Raw genomic sequence first — 20,556 nt, forward strand, 5'->3', positions numbered from 1 at the left:
TTGTTTACCAGACAGGCTATATTTATTAAACAGATGCATATATAATGATAATCATATCATCTGATTATGTTGAGTTGATATTTCAGCCACAAGCAAAGATCTTGTATTAGTTGGCCTGTGCTCTCTTATTACTGTTAAATTAAGACTTTTTTGAATTATTAGAAGTAGCTGTGCACGGGTACATATTTGGTTCAAGAAAAGTTTGTTGAATGAATTTGGGGCATAATAGTGTTCTAAAATGACTAAAAAAACCTTGCCCTTAGGGAAATAAGACATGCCCAGGAATTTCTAATACAGGGAGGCAGTTTAGGAGGTGCATAAATAGCTAGAGTGCTTTTGCAGTTCAGAGTGAAGGGATTCATTTCAGCCTGGAGAAGCCTCTTTGGGAAGGAGATGGGTTTAAGATTGAATTCAGAAAATTTGAACAAGTGATGAGAGGAAGGAATTCTTGGAAGAGAGAACAATAGAATTAAAAAAAACTATCCATGTCATCCTAACATTCCTGAATCCACAAAAATTTTGATAGCTTGCTAGACATTTCAGGTAAAATGGCAGCCATAGTGTTATGAACAACTGGTTAAGCACTTAGGATCAGAGAAGAAACTGAACTCTGGGGAATCAGCTTTCATTCAGGATTTTGTTCAATTATTTTAGCATAATTATAACTACTTCTAGCATTTTTCTTTCCCACTTAAAAAAAATATGTGTGAATTTTCCCAGCTTGTACAAGGAGAGTTTTTGTTTTCTTTGGGCATATATGCTAAGTTGAACAGTTCGATCATCAGCATCATCTTGGGTTAATGCTGCTTTATACTCACCAGTGTCATGTAAGTCGAGGCATTGGGAAGTGTCCCACAATATTCCTCACAGAAAAGTAGTTACGTTTTGAAACTAATGATGCTAAAGTAGTATTTCCCACTAGTCCTCGGTCCTAGTATTTGACACTATTTAAAAGTTCTTGAGGTGACTAAGAAAACTATATCTTGAAATGAAAAAAGCGTTGGACTCGGGGATCACAAGTGTCATTCATTCTGCTGCTTGACTGTGAGCTGGGGCAAGTTCTGAAACCGTTTTCTCAATTATAAAGCAAAGAAAGTAGTCGAGATGATTTCTAAAGTCTTTTCTGCATTCCATGTTCTGAATCTAAACATTGATTTTTTGGTTTCAGTTGAAAGTTTTAAAAATGCAAGTTGCCTTAAGAGAATGAAAAAAAAAAGTTTTAATACTATTTCTCAACCTGCCTATTATTTCATCTCTGTTGTGATTTGGGTATAGAATTCTGGCCATAAGATTGTAGAGAATGGCTCTCAGATTGGTGGAGACCAAACTGTTAATAAAGCAGTGCTCCACTGGAGGATTGGGGGTGATTGGTATGCTCTGTCCCCACCACTTCCATCAAGTCCTTATTCACAGTGAGCTACAGTTTCTAGAAGGCGAGCTTCATTTCTTTGCACTGTGTTAAAGTGGGGAAAAGATTATTGCTCGTTGTATGCATAGGACCATTCACTGACCCAGATCCCTGGGTATCATTAAGCATGGCACTCGCTGAGGTGAAATACTGTGATGAAGTCCTGCAGATGGCTTCGTTCCTAATTTCCTTGTAACATGAGATGTTTCCCGTGTTTCTGTGCTCTAGAGGATTGAGAGGCACAGCCATTTCACACAGTCTAGGGTTTCTCCTCAGTTGCTATCCACATCCGGGAGTGTGACCTGAATCTCTGTCTGCATGGTACCTGTTTTTACCTGCACATTATGGAATCTTGCTTCATGTTTATTTAGAGCGTCTTCAGCAGTTTCTTGGCAAATACCAGCTGTTTTCTTCAGACTGTTACACATTTTTTCTTTACTTGTAAAGTGTGCACTTGACTGCCCAGTACTTTGTAGGTGCTCTCTGTGAGTTGCAGAGGAATAGGAAAGTAATCAAGGGCTTCCCAATTGGGAAGCGCCACTAGGCGCTAGTGGTGAAGAACCCGCCTGCCAATGCAGAAGATGTCAGAGATGTTAATTCGATCCCTGGGGTGGGAAGATTCCCTAGAGGAAGGCATGGCAACTCACTCTAGTATTCTTGTCCTGGACAATCCCATGGACAGAACCTGGTGGGCTACAGTTTGTAACGTCCCAGAGAGTTGACCACAACTTGAGTGAGTTAGCATGAACGCATGCTTATGCACAGGGAAGTAATTTCTTATCAAATCACTAGTGAGAAAAACAGAAATAGTGTGATAAATATAAATAAGCATACATTTTATAGAGAAATATGTATATTTTCTAACAGGACTGTGAAGGAGGAGTAAAGAGAAATTTTATAGCTAAGAAGAGAGAATTAAACCCTGAGTGAGGAAGCTAAGGCCTGCTTGGTTTTTGGACCATCTGGGCCTTAGCAAGGGCACCATGGTATGGAGTAGTGCCTGCGGTTGATTCTGTCACTTAATGCTCAATAACTATTTCTATAGAAATAAAGTGTACTTTAGTGTAGCTAATGCTGTATTTTGGCAGTAAACCTCTGATCAGGAAGTGCCCAAACTTGCAGTTATAAATAAGTCTTGGGCATGTACTATAGAGCACAATGACTAGTTAATTCACAATGTTAATAATACTGTATTTTTTTTTTAAGTGATTTGGTTCAAGCTGAGGTTATGTGGCCCTGAATATACCTCAAACCTAAGTGGTTTTTATTGTGTAAAACAAAGTCCTCCTACAGCATGTGGTGATTCTCCTGCGGCTTCCACAGGAGGATGCGTATTGACATTTTACCAACTAAGGCTCCTGGCTGAGGCTGGGCAATTCTCGCCTAAAGAGTTTATTCTTGTGTCAACAGTATGACATTATTCTTTTATCAAAACAGATAGTCTGCTTCCCTTCTAGATGTTGTTCTTCCCCCACAATCCCCAGAATGAACACCTGTCCTCCAAAAAGTAGAGCCTCTAGCAGAGTGTCTTCCGTGGTTATGCTCTTCTCTTAAATCTCACATTCACCCAAAGAAAAAGAAGGCGCCTCTCTTGACTCTGCTGTCTTCTCTCTGCAGGTGGAGCAGTTCTGGAGGTTTTACAGCCACATGGTGCGTCCCGGGGACTTGACAGGCCACAGCGACTTCCATCTCTTCAAAGAAGGAATTAAACCCATGTGGGAGGTGAGAACTGAGAGCCTTAGACTGTTTTTCTGAGGAAGTTTTCTGTCTTTCGGGGGGTTTTTGTTTGTTTGGTTTGGGGGTTAGTGCCAGGTGTTGGTTAAAGTCTTCTTTGAAAGCTGCATAACAGTTTGGTACATCCTTGGAAATGGGAACTCTAGGAAAAAGCCCCGATTCCATTGTTCGTGTGGATGGTTTTCAAAGGTTGTTTTCTCACTAACATGGTGTTAGAGCAACATTGAAGGATTTTTTTGCGGGGGGGATTACTCTTCCCATAGATGGGGAAACAGTGGAAACAGTGTCAGACTTTATTTTTTTGGGCTCCAAAATCACTCCAGATGGTGACTGCAGCCATGAAATTAAAAGACGCTTACTCCTTGGAAGAAAAGTTATGACCAACCTAGATAGCATATTCAAAAGCAGAGACATTACTTTGCCAACAAAGGTCTGTCTAGTCAAGGCTATGGTTTTTCCAGTGGTCATGTTTGGATGTGACAGTTGGACTGTGAAGAAAGCTGAGCGCCGAAGAATTGATGCTTTTGAACTGTGGTGTTGGAGAAGACTCTTGAGAATCCCTTGAACTGCAAGGAGATGCAACCAGTCCATTCTGAAGGAGATCAGCCCTGGGATTTCTTTGGAAGAACTGATGCTGAAGCTGAAACTCCAGGACTTGGGCCACCTCATGCGAAGAGTTGGCTCATTGGAAAAGACTCTGATGCTGGGAGGGATTGGGGGCAGGAGGAGAAGGGGATGACAGAGGATGAGATGGCTGGATGGCATCACCGACTCAATGGACGTGAGTCTGAGTGAACTCCGGGAGTTGGTGATGGACAAGGAGGCCTGGCGTGCTGCGATTCATGGGGTCGCAAAGAGTTGGACACGACTGAGCAACTGAACTGAACTGAACTTCCCATAGACTAGTTTTATGTGTGTGTTATACATTACCATAGTATACATATGGTTAAAGTGAGTAAAAATAAGCTTAGGGGCAGTCACCGGAGACCCAGAGCTGAGCTCTATGATCTCTTTGCTGTAGTCCCATCTTTTCTGTGCTGATGCCAGAGCATTCTTCCAGAAGACAGACATGATCACACACACACATGTGCTATGCTGTGCTTAGTCATTAGTCACTCCATCCTGTCTGACTCTTTGCGACCCCGGACTGTAGCCCACCAGGATCCTCTGTCCACAGGGATTCTCCAGGCAAGAATACTGAAGTGGGTAGCCATTCCTTCCTTCAGGGGATCTTCCTGACCCAGGGATCGAACCCAGGTCTCCTGCATTGCAGGCTGGTTCCTTACCATCTGAGCCACCAGGGAACCCCCGCCCCTGCCACACACAAACACACCTTAATTAAAAATCTTATGCAGTTTTCTGTTGCACACATGATCTTACTCCTAATTACTTTTCAGCACTTGTCACCTGTCCTCTCTAGACCCTCCCTTCAGTGTAGCTAGATCTTCCTCTTTGCATCTCTGCCTCACAGTCAGTGTTTGCACATAGCCATGTCCTTCCCAGTGCCCACAGAGCCCTTCACCTGGCTAACTCCTGTGTCCCTTACAACCCAGCTGAAATGTTTTCCTTTTCCTGGGTGTTTCTGACTGTCTTGTTCTTCATAAACTTCCTGTATGTATCTCTGTTACAGCGGTACTTGTCAGACTGCACTACTGCAATTAGTTTTCTTGTTTGTCTGCTTCACTAGACTGGATCTGGGTAGAGACTGTGATGTCATGTCTGTATTTGGGGACATGGTGACACTTGATAAACTTTTAGCAAATGAAGTAAGGAATGATCTGTGTTTGAAATCTGACATTATTTCATTTTGATGTAGTTTTCAAAAAAGAGGGTTGGTTGGTTGGTTTGTTTTGGCCACACTGTATGGCTTGTGGGATCTTAGTTCCCCGACCAGAGATTGAACCTGGATCCTGGTACTGAAAGTGCTGAGCCTTAACCTCTGGACTGCCAGGGAGTTCCCAAAAGAGGATTGGTTTAAAGGGTCTGTGTGGCTGTTTTTCTTTAATGGCTGGTTGCAAGGATCCCCACCTTGTGTTTCTTTTTTCTCGTTTCTTCCTGTAGTCCTACCACATTTTCCTATAGAGTTGAATAGTTGGAAAACAGCAAGACTTCTCAGTGATCATGGATCCTTGGCCCTAATGCTATGAGACCATATTTTAACTTTTAATACTTTTTTTTTTACAGGATGATGCAAATAAAAATGGCGGAAAGTGGATAATTCGACTGCGGAAGGGCTTGGCATCCCGCTGCTGGGAGAATCTCATCTTGGCTATGCTGGGGGAACAGTTCATGGTTGGGGAGGAGATCTGCGGGGCTGTGGTCTCTGTCCGCTTTCAGGTAAGCCGCCTCGCGGGCAGGTCTGCTTTCATGTGTGTCACCTCTGCTCTTCTCACTGCCTCCAGTTTCCTTTGATGAATCCTTCTGTCGTCCCTCCTATAGGAGGACATTATTTCCATATGGAATAAGACTGCCAGCGATCAAGCCACCACGGCCCGCATACGGGATACGCTTCGGCGAGTGCTTAACCTACCTCCCAACACCATTATGGAATACAAAACCCACACCGACAGCATCAAGTATGTGTTGTGGGGGATTGGGGGGGTGTGGGGCGTGTCCCTGAGTTCAGCAAAAGTAGGTCCTTAGTCGGGTCCAGAGGAATATGGTCTTCCAGGAGACTGACTTAAGGAGAAGGGACAGACCAGTCTTCCCCCAGTGCTTCTGTCCACTCATAGCCGTTCTCTGCTGGTGCGGTTCTCTGCCTGCCTGCACCCTGGGTGCTCTGGATGAGAGATCCCTTTTGCAGAGTCCCAGCTGAACCACCTGGGCTTGCTGTATTCACACAGGCTGTCTTGTCTTTAGTTCACTAACCACTGTCTCAAAATGAAAGACAAAGTGCTCTTTTTCTTGCGGTTTCTAAAATAATTTCACTGAACAGTGAGGCCCTCCTCCCTGTCTGTCTCTCACTCCACTTTTGCATGTCTTTTTAACTTGTTAGCTTCAGTCTGCTCTCTGTCCCGGGAAATTGACTTCTTTACCAGGAATGATGACTCTATTTCCTTGTGTGCAGAGCTGAAGTCGAAGTGGAAGCAGAACAGTGTGTGTGTGAGAGTAGACTCTAAGGGGAGCAGGAATGCCAGAGGGGAAGTTAGCTCAGCAGTCTGCCTGAGACTCAGGGGAGTGGAGCTGGACGTCCACAAGTGAGAATCACTGGCCGGGGTTGCTCCTTCAGTGACCAAAGATCATAAATAAACTCAGGGTGTTATAGACACATTGTGGGGAGTGGCTGTTAAGAGTTTTCTCACATGTAAAGGGAGAGCAAGCCAGCTAGGAGTCAGGACCTATGGGTGTAGTTCTGTCCTTTGACTCAGATACCACTGCGTGCCTTTGAAAAGTCTCTGCCACTCTGCTTCACCTGTCCCATCGGAAAAGTCGGGGGTAAGAGGGCTTTACTGAGCAGGTTTGTTTGTGAGGCTGATTCAGTCTTTGTAATTGAAGGTCCTCAGATGGGGAATGCTCTCACAGGGTCAAGGATTATTGCTCTCATCATTGTTAGTAATAACATCACCACGCTGTTATTACAAGCATTATAGTAATGAGCCCAACGATGGCGCTCAGGCAGATCGTTTGGGAATCTTTTCCCATGCATTTACAGATCATGTTGTGGGTGGAACTGGCTCATACCAGCTAAGCTCCAGTTTTTAACTGGGAATGCTGCCATAGGAGGTGGTCTGTCTGAAATGGCTGGGTGTGGCTCATCACAGCCACCAGCAGTTATTAGCCATTACTACCCTGAGGGCTTGCCTTGGCAGCCCTGGGTCAGCACTGTTTTTCTCTTGGCAGGTTTTTCTTATTCTTTGTTCTGGAATACAAGTAGTTTCTGTCCTCCAGCCAGACTCAGTCTAGGCTGGAGAGGTCCACACCTACTTTTACTAGGACTCTTGTGTTCAGTGTTCCCAAATGCCCCACCCCCCCAATTCCCCCACTCCACCCCTAAGCAACCTTTTCACCCGGATAGGAAAGGGAAAGAGAGATTTTTCAACTCTCCCCTCTCCACTGTTCTCCCTTTCAAATACCCTGAAGCAGCTCTTCCTGACTTCTGTAGCAATGTATACAGGTCCATAGAGTCTAGGCTAGCCTTGGGGCTTGGTGCCTTAGTCTGCTGCTTGCTGCTTTATCAGAGGTCTGCCTAGTCCTCCAGCCCTGCAGCCACAGGGGCCAGAAACCCCTCCTTGACACCTAGATGCCACTTTCCCCTCGTGGCTCCCTCTCTTTCTCTCCCAACATGCCAACCTTTTGCACTTCCACTAGAATGCCAGGCAGGCTGGGCTCCCAAAGGCTCCTTTTTCAAAACCTCTGGAAGCCGCGGTTGAATGTGCCATGACCCTCTCCCTCTCTGGATGGCACCGTCATTGAAGCCGGCGTCATCGGAGTCTCTTGTTCTGTTGGTGTGCTACCTGGAAGATCCTTCCGTCCCGGACAAGAGGAATTGGAAGAGCATTTTATGTTTTAAGAACAGGCTGACATGCAGCAGCTACAACAACAGCTGAGATCACTTAATAAATGGTGCTAAACTAGCTTGTCTCATGCTCTTGCTCTTTATGGTGCATCAAAGAAGTGGCCTTTCAGACTGACTGTCACCATATTAAGGAATGGCACAGACTTCTCCGTGGAGGGCCATCTGGGGAATGCAGCCTCATTTCCATAAGCCCATGGTATCACATCACACGGTATTTTGTTCCATCTCCGCTGAGGTCTGACACTGAGGTGACATCTGGCTCTCAGAAAGAGACCCCAGTTTTTTTGGTATTTAAGTTTCCACCAGTCATGCTGAGGACAGGAACAGAGTGATTTCTGATTTAGAATTCAGCTCAAAAGTCCATCAGGTTGGAAAGGGGGATCCTTGACCTTCGCTTGGCTGACTTCATTTGTCTTACTTCAAAGACATCTCTTGCTTGGAGGTAAAGCCCTGCTTCCGTCTGTGTGCGGCTGTGTGTGTAGAGCTTCCTTGCTTTGTGTAAGTGGGCTTTCCTCACCGGCCAAAGCCTCCCAACCGCAAGCTCTCTGCCAGCCTTTCCCCTTCTGTTCTCCCCTTGGAGCCAGCTCATCTTCCTCTCTGAGCTCACCCTGCATACACTTCGCAAAGTTCTAGCCCTTCCCTTTGCCCAGTCCCTAGGGTTGTCGTGCACCAGGACCTGGGGGTGGGGACGTGTCTTTGTCCTGTGTGACTTTGCTCCTTAGGACATCTGACCACAGCATGGCCCAGCCCCCCATGTGTTTTTGAGGCTCAGCATGTATGTGCTGCAACTTGGCCTTCAAGCCCCTAACCTGCATGGAGAAATCTAGCAAGGCTTAATGTGACTTTAGGTTTTCTGTAGAGCTTCCACCCAAACCATAAATAAACCACTTTTGCCCACACTAGGCCACGTGGCCTGATAGCATCTGTGAAGATGGCTGTGGGCATAGCGTGGAGTTCTCCAAAGTGGCTGTGCTGCTCCATTTTGGCAGTGATGCCCTGAGCTGTGCCATCTGACCGCCCATCCGCCTCCATGAGGCCTGGGATCCCACAGACCACACATCAGGACTAGCACATGAGCTGAGCATCCTGGAGGTGGCTCTGTCATTGCTGCTTTTTGTGATCACTTACCCCAAATTACTTAAAAGTTCCTGAAAGATGGAGATGGTTGATGTGTGGAAATACATATTTTCTATGTTTTCAGCGTTTGTCAAAGAATGACGTTCTATGGCCCTTTCCCTCTTGCCTTCCGCTGTGATGTCCACATGTATTGATCTTAATTTCAGCTAATATAGCTGGTCCAGAGGTTGAGCCTGATGCCACCTACCAGTGTAAGAGTTGATCAGAAAGCACCAAACTGACCTTGACCCCTCTGAGCCTTGCCACATCTGAACGGAAGCCAGGACTGTTCTGCTTTGTCCTTCCACCATGGCTCTTCCACAGGCGTGGCTGTGTTTGAGCCAAGGAACAACAACTGCTTGGACTTGAGAATTGAAGGGACATGAGGAGGAAAGAGCAACACTTATTCTCTCCCACGTACTCTGGAGATGAGGGGTCCTGGAAATGGTGAGGGGAGTGTTCTAGGGGTGGCTCAGCTTTCTCAGTCAGGTGTCCCTCCCCCTTGCTGTGTTTCCATCCAGTCTCCAGCGTCCTATCTCAAGTGTCTCGTTCCCCAGCCTTCCTTCATCACACTGCTCATGGCCTTTTCCTGCTGCATTCCTTGCTAGCACCCCTTGCTGAGCTAGGAGGTGACTGCTGCCGCTGCGCAAGGGGCATGGTGAGCTGCTTTGCTGCAGAGGGAACACTGCTTGCTGCCTCACACCCTTGTTTACTGCTAACAGTCAGTCCCTTAAGGGTGCACGGGCCCACTGAGAAGTGGGAAAATGGTCAAATCAAGTGTTAGGTGTGTGGCTGAGGTTTCAGAGATTTGGGTCCTTGCAGGCGGACAGCCTCATAACACAGCCAGACTTGCACCCCAGAATCATGGGACCACCAGGAGAAGAGTTGGGTCGACCACAGGGCCGTATAAAACAGCAGTCTTTTGTGAGGAAATTCCTCTTTGGAATAGTCTGTTGAGTCCTTTTTTGCCTCTGGCCTGGGATGGGAAGGGGAAGACAGGGCCTGTTACACTCGGTGGGCCACAGTGTTGGGAAGACTGACCAGGCCCCTCTGCACAGAGAGCTGAGGGTAGGTGACTTGTCTTTATTCATTTGTTTTAGAGGAGAAATGGGTCAAATTGTGGGGACTCCACCACATCTAGATTTCATTGTATTTAAATATTGAACTTGGTAGGCAGGGACCAACCATCCCTTCTCTTGCCACAGCTAAATTGTAGCTGGGGGCGCTGCATCACCCAGCATCATTGCTGGCCAGGCTTTGCTTTTGGGAAATGTCCCTCTACGCTGATGTGCAAGGTAAAGCCCAAATCAGCAGGAGGCCCAGCTCATCTGTAAGCGTGAGGGCCAGCCGAGGGCAATGCTGTGAAGCGGGGCTGGGCCAGAGTGGGGGCAAATGCAGAGTTAAGGGATGAGATTTCTGCCCTTAGAATTTGCTCGCTGGTAAGCCAGCTGGTAAAAAGTGGTCTTGAAAGGACTCATTGTTACCCTGTCATTTGAATCTGTTTAGAATTCCCTGTAGGTTGTATTAGGATAATAGGGGGAAAAAGTGTTTTTAGGAAACTCAGTTTACATGCCAGATATAACATTTAACTTGTTCTTTGTTCACCTTTCAAAGAAACAAGTTTTAAAATTACATATATGCCTGGGATGCCAGGTGGAAAATAGCCAGAACATTCGCACCTAGTTTCAGGCGGTTGGTTTACTTAGTCAAGCATTGAAAACCAGTGATTGTACCAATGACTGTGAGCAGTGATTTTATCTCCACTGAATCCACCTGAGGAAATTTCTTTGCCCAGATTCTTCATGTTGAAGTTTTCCATGTAAAGAATATACTGCTGAAGAAAATAGGAGGGCAGTTTAATGCTAAACTGGATTAGAGGGGAACTCTGAAATCCCTATTTCTGTAAGTTCTTGACATAGAGAACTTCCGTTTGGACTAGTGTAGGCCTTTCTGGAAACTAAAGGATAAATGAGGTGAACCTTCAACACAGCCATGCAGTTTCTTGTTGACACCTAACTTGCTTAAATATAACTTAAACCTTACTCTTAGAATGAGAAGAGGGGTTTCCTGGGTCATTGCCTGGGTGTCAGATTTTGCTTTCTCTTTATCTTCACTTGGAGTTGAAGAGTGAAATGACCTCCTGCCATCACTGATGGACTCAAAGTTCATCGTGTTACCATCTCTCCAGAAAGAGCTGTGAAACATGTCTTTCCGTGGAAACTGAGTTTGTGAACTGACAAGACACATGCTTACTGAGCACTCTTAACGTTTTCCTTCCATTCAGTGAACATACATGTATCTGGATTTTGGCGATACTCTGAAGAAACCATTAACTGTGGATCAGTCTCTTGTTCTGAGAGCTACATCATTAATTTATAAGTGTTGCTCTTCAAAAGGGAAATAACTAATGAAACTGATGTGATGATTGCATGCAAGAATGAATTTATTGGGCCAGGTCTTTGTTTCATCCCTTCCTATTTGAAAAAAGAAGAAAAGCTATCTGTAGGAGACCTAGTGATGAAGTGTAGTTTAGTGACCATAATATTAAACCTGTAGTGAGCAAATAATTTTAACATATTAAACCCTATATGTTGTTACCATGAGTATTTCACCCCTTTAAGCCACAAATGGAATAATTGACGGTAAGGGATTTTAGATTCGAAGGCACCAAATTACCCATTTTATGTATAATTCCCAGGGAAGTTACCTGACAGTTTGTCCCTAAGTGGCTGAAAAATGGCTCAGGCAAAAAGGAAGGACGTCAGCTCCTCTCAGAGAACTTAAGGTGGGTCAGGGCTTCGGAGGCACGAGGGAGCCTTTCTCCTGGTGTCTGGCCTGCAGCCACCAAGGCTCATTCTCTGTGGAACGTCATCCAAGAGACTCTGCCCCTCAGTCACATTCCTTATCCCTTCCTAGCTCCAGTTTCTAAATTTAGGTAATAAGCATTAAAGTTGCGTTGAGCATGGGTCCTGGGCAATTTCAAAGGAGTTTGGTCCTTGGAAATGCTGTGGCACATACAACTTTTTAAGATAATCATTACTTGTGTATTATCAGAAACGCATGGAACCTGATACGAATTTGGGGTCTGAGCTGAAAGGTTTGAAGTATGGAAGCAGATGAAGCAGTCTTATTTCCTCACCACGTCTTTGCATCAGCATCTTAATGCTGTTAGGTACTTGCCTTTACCTCATCAGGGTGAGGCCTGATGGAGAAAAATCACTTCTGCCTCCTGTCCTCACATCCCCAAGACAGAAAGCGCTGCTGCCCCTCACCTCGGTGAATGGGAAGTGTCTCCCATGGTGTGTGAATTTAATCTGACCTCCGTGGCCTCCCTAGTAGACTTGTGGAAGGAGTGGCTGGAAGGACGTGGAAGTCCTTTCGGGGACAGTGAGGGCCAGATGGGCAGTAGCACGAGCCAGAAGTGCCAGGTGCCCCTGAAAGGTGTCAGCCACCCTGCTTAACCGGAAAGTCTAGGCAGGGACCCTCGCTGCTGTGCTTCCAGGTATCAGTGGGCCCCACCTGACCTTGAGGGTATCTGAATTGGGGTGTGGGGTTATCTTGTCTGCTCTCTGTTAAAAAGCCTCTGATCTGAATGTGCTGTTGTGTTTTTTGTCTCTGGTTTGCCAGGGCCTGGGAGGAGTTTCATGGCCTGGTGAACAGCAGCGGCCGCTGATCGGACGCTCCCCCTCTGTCTCTCACACTCAGGGTAGGGCCTCGTCTATCTTACTCCGTAACCCTGTGATGTCCCTCCCAACCGTAGGACCCTCCTCCCAAGGGCTTGCCCCTCCCCATCTGCCCCTAGGCTTATCTCTGCCAACACTGAGCCTGTTCCAGGCACCCACCGTCTTGGAGGAAAACACTGAGTCCAGAGCTGCTGACTTACCATCCTCCCTGGGTCATGTGTCTCCCAGTTAACCCCTGGGCAGGTCGATGAGCCTCACTGCACCTCTGCTTTCTGATCTGGAAAGTGAGGTTCCACAGACTAATATCTCTGGTCTCTGGATCCTGACATTTCATGACTATAAATGGACCAGAAGTCTTTTTTTTTTTTTCAATTCCCAGACATGACCATGTTTAAGCTATCTGGCAGTGTCCTGTGACTAATAGGGCAGTTCCTCTGGCCCCTGTATGACTTAGGCGAGAGGTGTGTCTCATTTGCTGGTGGTATTTATCAATTGTGAGGAAACAGTGATGGAACCTCCAAGTTTCAAAGGCTAAAGTGAATGGTGGGGGATGGGGGAGATTTCAGGGCTATGTAGGAAGCATGGTTCCAGGTGGTATTATGGTGAGACCAACATGTGTTTGCTGGCAGAGAGGGGCCCTGGGATAGCAAAGGCTGGGTCAGCGAAGCATTCCTTTTAAGAATATTTATATTTCAGTTAAGGGAGTTCCCAGTCCATGTCTGTCTCTTTAGCAGAAGGGATTGGATGAATTTATTCTGGATGAGAGGAATGGCTACAGGGACAGGGTCTGCATGTGCCTGGCCCAAAAGCACATCCCTGGACGTTAACTATCCCCGCCCCCAACCCCCCGACCCCATCCCTAAGAAATGGAGGATTTCTCAAATTGGAAAAGAACATGCCAGCTGTAATAGTTGTTTCAGAACTCCGCTTCAGAACAGGAAGCAAGGGAGACTTTTTCAAGGAAAGGAGACCTGCCTTCTTCCCTAGATGAGCCAAAGAGTATGACCCTGTGAGGGACAGAGCGAGTGGCTGGGGTCTGAGTAACAAACAGTCCTGGAGTTCCTGTACACTCAGGCCACTCATATCTTTTTTTCAAATAGTTTAATTCCTTCATCACAAATTCAGTTTTTAGATGATAATGCTAGGTTTTCAGAATTGAAATTCAAAGGAATTCTCTGTAAAGTATACTCAATATAGAATTCTAAGATGGTGGCTAGTATATCAAAGAGGGATGAAAACATGTATTAGTTCTAATACCGACACGTTGATTTGTAGGCTGGGAAATAGCAGACATTCAAAATACGTCCGTAAGTAAAATTTCCAGAGTCCTGGTGCGATACAGGACTTCCTTTAACAGCATTACCATATATAAAATTCCTTTTTTTCCTGCTTTGAAGATCCCTAAAATTAGGATTTTTACACTGAATGTGATAAGAAAGGTTTTTGTCATAGTTTAATGGCAGTGTTTACTTCTCAAAGTACATAGAATGATGGTACCTTTAAAATTCAACAGCATCTTAGGTTCCATGGGCACCTGGGAGGGGGCTTTAAAATGAAGTTGGAAGAGACAGAATAGAAGAAAACTTAAAATTATTCATTCTCCCTTCAGCTGGCACTAGATTCCCCAGGAAAAATACCTTTGAATTTTTTTGAAATTTGCATAATTGCTATTTTGTAGGCTCTTTGTTCTTTTTGTTGTCCCACCCCACCCCATGTCATTTTTATGGGGCAGGCTTGAAGGGTGCATTCCTTCAATGGGTTAAGTATTCTCCTTGAAGCACAGACTTGGGAGAATGAGAGGAGTGTTCGAGTCTAAACAAAAAACCCAGCTCACTTCCCTGTCACAACAGACTTGAGAAGGATTTTTTTATTTCATGTTTTTTGATTTTACCTTGAAAGTGTTTAACTGGGTGTTCCAAGAAGGAGTACATACCAGCTGCCATTTCAGAGGCCCCCTAGGACTTTAGCCTTCTCGTCCTCCCTCCCTTTTCTCCAGCCAAGTAAAAGGAGTAAACTGCTAGTTAAATAATTCTTAAACCACAAATACTTCTCCTCAATTTATCTGCTGTTTTGTGCCATTCCATGTAGCTGCTGATATTTTAGGACTGTGTCATGTGACCTCTATTAGCGTTACAAATAAGCATGGCACTGTTAACCATAGCTTCAGCAGAAGTCCCAGTTAGCTGCCGGGAGATAGGGGCGGAGATTCTGGGCCCTGTATGTCTAGACTGGCATGCGCAGAGCAGTGGTCTCTACTGATGGGGAATGAAGTTGATGTGGTCACTTGGCAGAGATGAGAGATTGAAGTTTACCCGAGTGAACCTAGGTGGTTTGCTGTTTGATTTACTATGCAGGGAGGGAGCGAGGAGGAAGCCAGAGCTGGCCTGGGCTGGCAGCTGAATAGCCAGAGAATGTTCCTTTGAGACCATGATGTAAAAAGTGTTATCATTTCCTTCTGAACAGTCTTATATATTATTGAAAACCACTGAAAAAACAAAACTAATAAACCTTCCCAGTCTGCCCATCACAAGGTGCTTGTAGGGTCTAACTTTCCAGTGCTCAGTCTTAATTGTCTAAATTTTAATTTGCTTTTAAAAGAACAGAAACCCATCTTTAGGGGGGAAAACAAGTTGCTTGTGGCCTCTGCCACTTCCTGTCTACCTTCTCCCTTCCTGTCTTCTCGTCTGTCTGTGCACTGCAGTCTGGGGTGAGGGACAGCTGAGCATTAGTTCCCAGCTGCTTTTGAGGTGAACACATTCCTCAGACTAAATTTGGCACCAGGCTGTTCTCAGCCCACTTTTTTTTAAAAAAAAAAAAAAAACAAAGGCTGGACCTGAGGGGCCCACTGCCACCGGCCTGCTTCAGCCTGTCATCAGGAGCCTGTTGCCCACCCTCGTTCCTCTCTGTTTTTCTTTTATATCAGATTCTGGAGGAAAAACAGCTGGATTCTCTTAGCTCCGTTACTCTGTTCTTTCCCATTTCTGTTTTGCAAATAAACTTTAAAATGCTTCTGATTTCTTAGGATTTCTGTGAAGAGATCTATGACAGTAGAATTAAATATTATCTCTTTCTGAATGGGAATGCGTTGTAGAGCTCTTAGTTTACCTGCCACCCGAGAGAATTTGTTTCTGGCGCAGCTCCAGCACAGCACAGGAGTTCTCTCAGAAGATAAGATGCCCTGCTCATGGGAACAATTAATCCTAAGAATGCTCTTCTTTACATCACTAAACAGCTGTGAAAGGACTGAGTCCAGATATTTGCCTGCCATTTCTCCCACTTCAAGACAGATCCTTCTCCCATAGTCAGAAGATTCTCTGATTCTGCCTTCCTGAAGCTCTGCCTTTATGATCTCCCTGTTGATTGACTTGTGATCCAGTTGATCTGTGGGGCTCTTCCCCACCCAGGGATCAAACCTGGGTCTTCTGCATTGCAGGAGGATTCTTTACCATCTGAGCCACCAGGTGGCCCATGGGGATCGAGATGGCATCAAAGGGGAAGAAGGAAGCCAAACAAATCCTTCCCTCCTAACCACGTCTTTGTTTTTAGAGGTGTTCCCATCATACAGCCCTCAGTATTGCAGCACAGTGTTCCTGGGGGTACTCAACTGGCACACCTCAGTGACTCCTGCTTTTCTGTCTTACTCTCAGACGCCTCCTTCTTCGCTAGCTATTTGCGGCACCTCAGGGGAGTCTGTCCTGTTAGACGTCCCTTTAAAAAGATGATCACTCCTCTAAGTTCTCTTTGTGTTCAGTCAACTCCTTAGATGGGAATCATTCAAACTCTAGTAGCATTGATCATGGAGCTGCATGGTCATGCGTGTCAGTTACAAAATTGCCAGTGGGCTTTTGAGATAATATCAGTTTCTTCCCAGCCAGAGTTCACCCATGCCAGCTCCGGTTTCCCTCTCGGTGTTCTTATCTGCAGTTAACTTGTCTGTGTAGTGAGGGCTGTAAGTTACTGTCAGCCTGCCACCATCACGGGGGAGACTTGGTTAGCCATTGGCAGGAAGACGCTGCTGTTTGGCTGGGCTGAGCGTACGTTTTCGTCAGTATTAACTCTCTCCAGTCCAGTTGCCAGATACCCAGACAATTGTAGCAATTCTCCGACAGGTCAATGAAAACCAGAGCTTCTAGAATGTGCCATTAAAATTAAATGGAGGAAATGATTCCAAAATCAGATTAATGAGAAATTATGTCTCAAAAGTTCACACAAACTTAAGTCTGAAGCCTGGGGCCAGAGCAGTAGGTGCAATGACTTTTAAAGCCCCTTCTAGCCCTGAGATTTTGGGATTAAAATGGCTAAGGTGTTGGATTTCTAGGCTGAAACAGGAGAGGTTACTAGTGGGCAGCCAAACCTGTCTGCATCCCCTAGAAGGCAACTAAGAAGATATCTTGTGATCTGTTACACGCACACTTGCACACACACGCACACATGGATGTACATGCCAAGTTTTTAAAATGAAGGGTGTCCAGATTTCACCTCCTGGAATATCCTTTTGTAAGCAGCTGTCAGTTTTGAACCAAGGGATTTCTGGTTGGTTGGTTTTTTTTTGAGTATATAATACAAATTAATGATTCAGGTTTTAAAACATTTTCTGTGTGCATATGTGTGTGTAAGAAAACCAAAAAAGAGGTTTCCCTTCCACTCGTTCTCCATCGGCCCAATTTCCAGAGTCCCCTTCCTCTGCCAGCACACGCCCCAGGTAGCCACTGTTACTGGTTCCCATGGAGCCTTACAGCGTTTTAGTATGTATGGCTTAACTCGAGGCAAATAAAAACCATATTTCCTCCACCTCTGCTTACACAGACAGTCGTGTGTCACGTGCACGTGCTATTCTGCACCTTACCCTATTGGTCTCTCTGGGAGAAAGACTTCTTTACAGAAGTCTCAGTAGAGAGCTTCTTTCTCCCTTTTTAAAAGCTGCACAGTATCCCATTAATATTTAGTCCCCTGTTCACATGCATTTGGGTTGTTTCTGACCTCTTGCTATTACAGCCAGTTGAGCCCAAGCATTTGAAGGGACTTGTGGGGCAGGTGGCCATGCTGGCATTAGATGAGCAAGGAAGGAATGTCCCAGGGTGTCAGGTGGGCCCCAGAGCTGCCGAGCTCAGGTTTCCCCCTGTGTGTGTGTGTTGCCTAGAGACGACACTGTGTATTGAATGCTCTCTTTTCTCCCATTTTTTCTTTCAGGGACAATTCAAGCTTTCGAAATACAAAAATCACCTTGTGAGAGTACACAAGCTGGCAATAATCCTTTCCTGTATGTGTGTGTTTGTCCGAAGTGGATGGGAGGTCTCCGGCTGGCCCCTCCATCTGCTCACTGAAGGGACGTCCCCGAGCTGCGTGCTCCCCTTTTGCACTCATTCCTGGAGGACGGATTCCGCTAGACACCCTCCAGCGTCGCTGACTTTATAAAGCGGAAAAAAACGGAACACGTGACTTTGTAATAGACAGACTTTTTTTTTAACGGGGTTCTGTTGGGGGGGAGTTCAGCCTTTTGTCTTGATGTGTGCTGTCCAGGTGCCTCCCGGGCACTCTGTCGTGCTCGCCTCTGCTGTACGAAGGGTGTCGTGACCATGTGTACAAGCCAGAGCTGTCGACTGAGAGTGAGCAGTATTACGAATGTCTGTGCATCCAGGAAAAGCGTTTTGTTGGAGAGTCCCAGGATAGCTATAAATGCTCTCTTCTAGATCTGCCACTAAATTATTGGGACATTTTGTTTATTTCACACCTTTGTCCCCCAAGGCCACCCTTTCGGAACGTGTGTTACTGATTCTGTAGTCTCCTGCCTTATGCCCTCCAGTCTTCCCTCCTGTGGGACTCTTTCCTTTTAGGCACTGCTGCACTTAGAATTGTAACCAGTGGACCACACAGGTCTCACTGAGGCGGCTTAGAAGGTATGATTGTAAATTAAACTGCACCAAACTGCAGTTTGATGAGGAGCGAGGTTGTATTAGGGGTTCCAAGGGCAGGATTTGGAGCTGAGGGCAGTTTCTGACCCAGGTTCCCAGATGGGCAGGACCTGTTGTGTCCAGCCTGTTGTTGTGGGTTCTTGCATTCCCCTCATGCAAGAAGGGAAGCAGAAGTTGGCTGCTGCCAGGTGTTAACATGGTCAGTTCTGTGATCTCAAAACTAGGACATCTGGAGAAAAGGTGACCGTGATGGACGGCTTTCTTTGCACGGCTCTGCCTGTCTGCAATGGTAGAGAAATCTGCTGTCAGTCCTCATCATCTGGTAAATATGTTAGCTGGTGTGTGCTGATCCAGGAAGCCCAACACAAACCTTGTGGGGTGTTGCAGGCAGGCTCTAAAAATGACTAGGCACACGCCACAGAAGCCGGGTGATCTGACTCCAGAAGGACTGAAGTCAGAGAGGTCAGAGAACACCTAGGGTTGGACCAAGTGCCGAGGACCAGTCCTCAGCAGCCTCCGAGGAGTGCCATCTTACTTGGCTCTTGTGAGCACAGATTGCAGTACCTTAAATTAAGGCCTCCCCTAAAACCTATCCTTGCAGGCCAGGGTCCTTGGCCACCTGGTCTCAGAGAAGTCATAGGAGAGTAACAGGCATTTCCTTCTGGTATTTATATTAACTCTTCCTACTTTCCAGCTCCTGAACACTCTCATTACCACTGTCTTGGGGTGCTTATTCCTAAAAGAACAGAGGCGTATAGGGGCCAGAAGGGAGGTGCTTCCATTGCAGGTGAAATTAGATCAGAGAAGTCTAGCAGCAATTTAAACTCCAGGAGTATGAAGAATGAACTCTAGTGCCCAGACAGTTGTGAAGGGCTCAGACAAATACAGGAGCAACGTTGGCCCAAGCAGGGAACAAACGCTGCCTCCTGAGTTTAGACACCAGGGAGGTCTTCACTTATGCCTAAACTCAGATTTGCCCTGAAAATCCCAAAGAGAGCGGACGTTTGGATTTGCCCTCTGGGCATCTACCTGACTGACTGTTAGCATGTGTGTGTGGGTGCATATGTTTGTTACATGTTCACAAGTGAAGGTTTTGTCAGATCGAGTGCTTAGTTGTCCATACTTGTGTTTTTGTTTTTTGGGGGGCAGGGGGGGGTCTCGTTTTAATTTCTTAGTCTCTTGTGTTTTCTAGAGCTGCTGATGTCACTCCCCGCCCCCCACCTTCCTCTTTGTCTTTGCAGTATTTGAAAGTTATTTTTTCCCCATCAAAAATATGCTGGCTAGAACAAGAGTTATTTCTGCTAAGCAGTGTCTTTCCCTAGAACTCTCCAGATCTTCTGCCTAACAGCTTTAAATCAGAGATCGAAGAGTCAGTTCTCCAAACCACCTGTTTTCCACACAAGCTTACGAGGTCTTTTCAATTCCTAATGACTCCATGGACCTCTGTGACGCTGAGACAGGACACAGTTGCAGTTATGGTATCACCATTTCCAGAGAAAAAGGGAAAAAAAGGTGCACCAGGCATTTGCCAACCTAGCAGACGTGTTGGGTGGCTGCTGGAGGTGGGGCGTCCAGTGTGCCCAGGTGGGCTGTTCCCAGGACCCCCAGACACTGGCCCCACGCCTCGCCAGTGCTCTTTTCCTCTTACCCTCCTGTTCATGTGTGTGTGTGTTTGCCCTGTGACATTGGCAGTGACAGTTTTCCACCCAGAGAGACGCTTGTGGTCCACGATGCTCCAAGAATGAATTTCCAAGTATTTGCCAGTGGAGGAGCAGAGGCTGTGACAAGAGTGATTTAGTGTTGCACTTTCAGAGCAATTGTCTACTGCGGTAATAAATGGAAAATATCAGCAAGGACCTGGTTGTGGACTCTTTAATACAATGGAAAATGGGGATACTAGTAGTGTTTTGCTTCCTGCTTCTGCCCTTCAGCACGTGAGTCTTTGTTTTAAGTACATTCCAGAACAAAATACGTGGAAGAGTCCGGACACTGCCAGTATCATTTACATGAATGTAATATCAGAAAGCTGTTCTCTAATTGATATTAATTGCCAAAACTTAATTTACATTTTTAATACCAAAATATAGTTGTTAATTTTAATTCTGAATTTGGAATGAGGAGTGTTGGAATTCAAAGATTTAGATTTGGAAGTAAGAAACCACCCTGGGTCTTAGCCTGGAATGTTTT

At 45.8% G+C, this 20,556-nt stretch overlaps 1 protein-coding gene across 3 annotated transcripts in view; it reads left to right on the plus strand.

Annotated features, from left to right (window-relative positions):
* EIF4E2 (eukaryotic translation initiation factor 4E family member 2) overlaps positions 1–20,225 on the plus strand; it is a 31,028-nt gene extending 10,803 nt beyond the window's left edge. The window contains exons 4-8 of one of the 3 annotated variants that reach the window (XM_019978672.2): positions 3,026–3,130; positions 5,327–5,479; positions 5,582–5,718; positions 12,402–12,480; positions 17,648–20,225. In XM_019978672.2, the coding sequence (XP_019834231.2) occupies positions 3,026–3,130; positions 5,327–5,479; positions 5,582–5,718; positions 12,402–12,447 (441 nt within the window). In that variant the 3' untranslated portion in view covers positions 12,448–12,480; positions 17,648–20,225. Of the gene's footprint in view, positions 1–3,025; positions 3,131–5,326; positions 5,480–5,581; positions 5,719–7,450; positions 7,717–12,401; positions 12,481–17,647 lie in introns of those variants that run through there. The other 2 variants (XM_019978679.2, XM_019978663.2) reach the window with 2 other exon arrangements.
* Positions 20,226–20,556: the final 331 nt, after the last annotated feature.

This window comes from Bos indicus, chromosome 2 (assembly GCF_029378745.1).
Source record: "Bos indicus isolate NIAB-ARS_2022 breed Sahiwal x Tharparkar chromosome 2, NIAB-ARS_B.indTharparkar_mat_pri_1.0, whole genome shotgun sequence".
NCBI lineage: Eukaryota > Metazoa > Chordata > Mammalia > Artiodactyla > Bovidae > Bos > Bos indicus.